Raw genomic sequence first — 2,879 nt, forward strand, 5'->3', positions numbered from 1 at the left:
AGGAAGGAAGGAAGGAAGGAAGGAAGGAAGGAAGGAAGGAAGGAAGGAAGGAAGGAAGGAAGGAAGGAAGGAAGGAAGGAAGGAAGGAAGGAAGAGAGAGAAAGAGAGAAAGAAAGAAAGAAAGAAAGAGAGAAAGAGAGAAAGAAAGACAAAGAAAGAGAGGAAGAGAGAGAGAAAGAGGGAAGGAGAGAAAGCAAGCAAGCAAGCAAGACCCTTAATGCCAGTTACCCTGGGGATGAGTAGATATACATCGTCAGTCGTGCAGTAGATGCAGATGGTCTCAGCATTGTACCCACTGAACCAGTTTCCTCAGTGCAGCTTTGAGCTCCTTGTTCCTCAAGCTGTAGATGAGGGGGTTCAGTGTAGGAGGCACCAGCAAGTACAAAACAGCCAGGACCAGATCCAGAGTTGGGCAGGACATGGAGGGGGGCTTCAGGTAGGCAAAAAATGAAGTACTGGCAAACAGGAGGACCACAGCCAGGTGTGGGAGGCACATGGAAAAGGCTTTGTGCCGGCCCTGCTCAGAGGGGATCCTCAGCACAGCTCTGAAGATCTGCACATAGGACACCATGATGAAAATGAAACACCCAAAGGCTAAACAAAGACTAACCAAAATAGCTCCAACTTCCCTGAGGTAGGCATCTGAGCAGGAGAGCTTGAGGATCTGGGGGATCTCGCAAAAAAACTGCTCCACCTCATTGCCTTGGCAGAGGGGAATGGAAAATGTGTTCCCAGTGTGCAGGAGAGCATTGAGAAAGCCACTGGTCCAGGCAGCTGCAGCCATTTTGACACAAGCTCTGCTGCCCAGCAGGGTCCCATAGTGCAGGGGTCTGCAGATGGCAATGTAGCGGTCATAGGCCATGACTGTGAGGAGACAATACTGTGCTGAGATAAAGAAGAAAAAGAAAAAGATCTGCGTAGCACAACCCAAGTAGGAAATGTCCCTGCTGTCCCAGAGGGAATTGGCCATGGATTTGGGGACGGTGGTAGAAATGGATCCAATGTCGAGGAGGGAGAGGTTGAGAAGGAAGAAGTACATGGGGGTGTGGAGGCGGTGGTCACAGGCTACAGCTGTGATGATGAGGCCGTTGGTGAGGAGGGCAGCCAGGTAGATGGCCAGGAAGAGCAAGAAGTGCAAGAGCTGCAGCTCCCGCCTGTCTGAGAACAGCAGGAGGAGGAACTCATTGAGGGAGCTGCTGTTGGACATCTATTCCATTGAGCTCAGGAAAACTGTGTAGGGAAAAAAGGCAATAATAGCTTAGAAGAATTTTCTCTGAAATAAACTTTCCATTTTTCACAGAAATGCTTCTGGACCGCATCCCAACCCTCAGGGATTTCTTCTTCTCACTGTCACCTTCAGTCAGCTCCTCAGTCTCTGCTCTACCTGAGTGTTCTGGGAGGAACCGGAGCCTGAGTTATTCTACGCCAATGTGTATAAAGGGCTGGTTCTTGATATCTGTTCTTTACGGAGTTGATGTCACAGGACATCCACCTTTACTATAAAGGGTCTTTTCATATTCCCACACACACTTCCAAGGAGTTTGGGGTGCAGCAGGGGGTTTTAGCATTTTGTTTTAAAATTACTTATTTTGGAAATTTTTAGATTCTGTCACCATATCTCGTCAGGTTCTTTGCATGTCTTTATTGATATGCAAATAAAGACAGATGTCTCTATTTCTGAACATTAAGCAGACTGGAGAAGGAAATGGGCTCTCTGCTGCTTAGGGAACAGTGTAGAGTGCTGTTGAGTCCATCTGCTTTGTTCCTCCAAACAAACCTGGACTCTGTTGAGATCATAGAAGACGGGTTTCAAAGCCCGTCATTTAACTTTGCTCTCCCTCTTAGCTCAAGGTGGATACGTGATGGAGAGAACAGGACACTGCTACTTGCATGGCAAAGACTCTGTGCACTGAGTCCACTTATGCAGGGCAGCTCAAAAACCCAGCAGGACAACAGAGACAGTCACGTGTCCTGACAGCCACAATGTCTCCTAAAGGGAGAGTCAACCCCCTTGCAGCCCCTCCAGTGATGCTGCCCAGCACCCTGGGCACATTGCCCCTCTTCAGACACCTCCATGGCAGGACCTCAGGGTGAGTATCTGAATTTGTAGCTGAAGCCCCAGCTGACTGCCAGGACAAGAGCAGAAAGGAGAGGCAGGGAAACGAGGAGAAACACTGTGACTGCTGCCAAGGGAGGACAGAGAGACAGAGCAGCACCGTCCCCAGGTTGCACCTCCCAGACAGTGTGGACTTCCAGGACAGTGGTTCTCAGACCCTGTGCCTTGCAATGGGAAATGGGCACATGGCAGAAGAGAGGCAGCTCTGCTGTTCTGGAAATCTGACTGCAGAGGAGGTCAGAAATGCCCTGGAGCCCTTCCCGTTGAGAGTGGAGTGAGACTAAGCACAATGAGAATGAGGAGAGCTGCAAAGGGGAAATTGCTGCTGCCCACAGGTGAAAAGGCAGTTGAAGGAATATTCTGGGGTCCTCACAGACCTATTGATCCCTCAGAGCAGCACTGCAGAACTCTCCTTCAGGCATCTAAAGCTAAACTGTCCCATTCTTTTGCTGCCTTGTCAAGGATACAAAACAAAATCCTATCCTCTGGATATTTCCGTCCCTTTCATAGAAGCTTCCCAAGAGTGTCCTCTTGAAAAGCCCTTTCCAAATATGTTGTGTGGGTGAGGCTGAGCTGTGAGCAGCCCTGACCCACACAGCAGCCTCTCAGCAGGAGAATGAACCTGCCCGGGGGGGGATCTCTCCTCCCACCCAGAGCTTCTCCCTGCAGCGCCCTGGCAGGCTGAGTGCTGATCCTCACAGAATCATTGCCCCGGGCACACAGCACCCTGGGGCGCATGGACACTGCTCTGAAGAACAGTGCT

At 50.3% G+C, this 2,879-nt stretch overlaps 1 protein-coding gene across 1 annotated transcript; it reads right to left on the reverse strand.

Moving 5' to 3' along the window:
- Positions 1-280: 280 nt before the first annotated feature.
- Positions 281-1,207, reverse strand: LOC148590146 (olfactory receptor 14A16-like). The gene has a single exon (XM_088539423.1). The coding sequence runs from the start codon at positions 1,205-1,207 to the stop codon at positions 281-283; it is 927 nt and encodes a 308-aa protein (XP_088395549.1).
- Positions 1,208-2,879: the final 1,672 nt, after the last annotated feature.

The sequence above is a fragment of the Tinamus guttatus genome, unplaced genomic scaffold, assembly GCF_059628265.1.
Source record: "Tinamus guttatus ecotype Peru unplaced genomic scaffold, ASM5962826v1 Tinamus_guttatus_pri_ptg001667l, whole genome shotgun sequence".
Lineage (NCBI taxonomy): Eukaryota > Metazoa > Chordata > Aves > Tinamiformes > Tinamidae > Tinamus > Tinamus guttatus.

Coding starts and splice junctions, on each gene's coding strand:
- LOC148590146 (XM_088539423.1), bottom strand. CDS start 1,207: ATGTCCAACAGCAGCTCCCTCAATGAGTTCCTCCTCCTGCTGTTCTCA.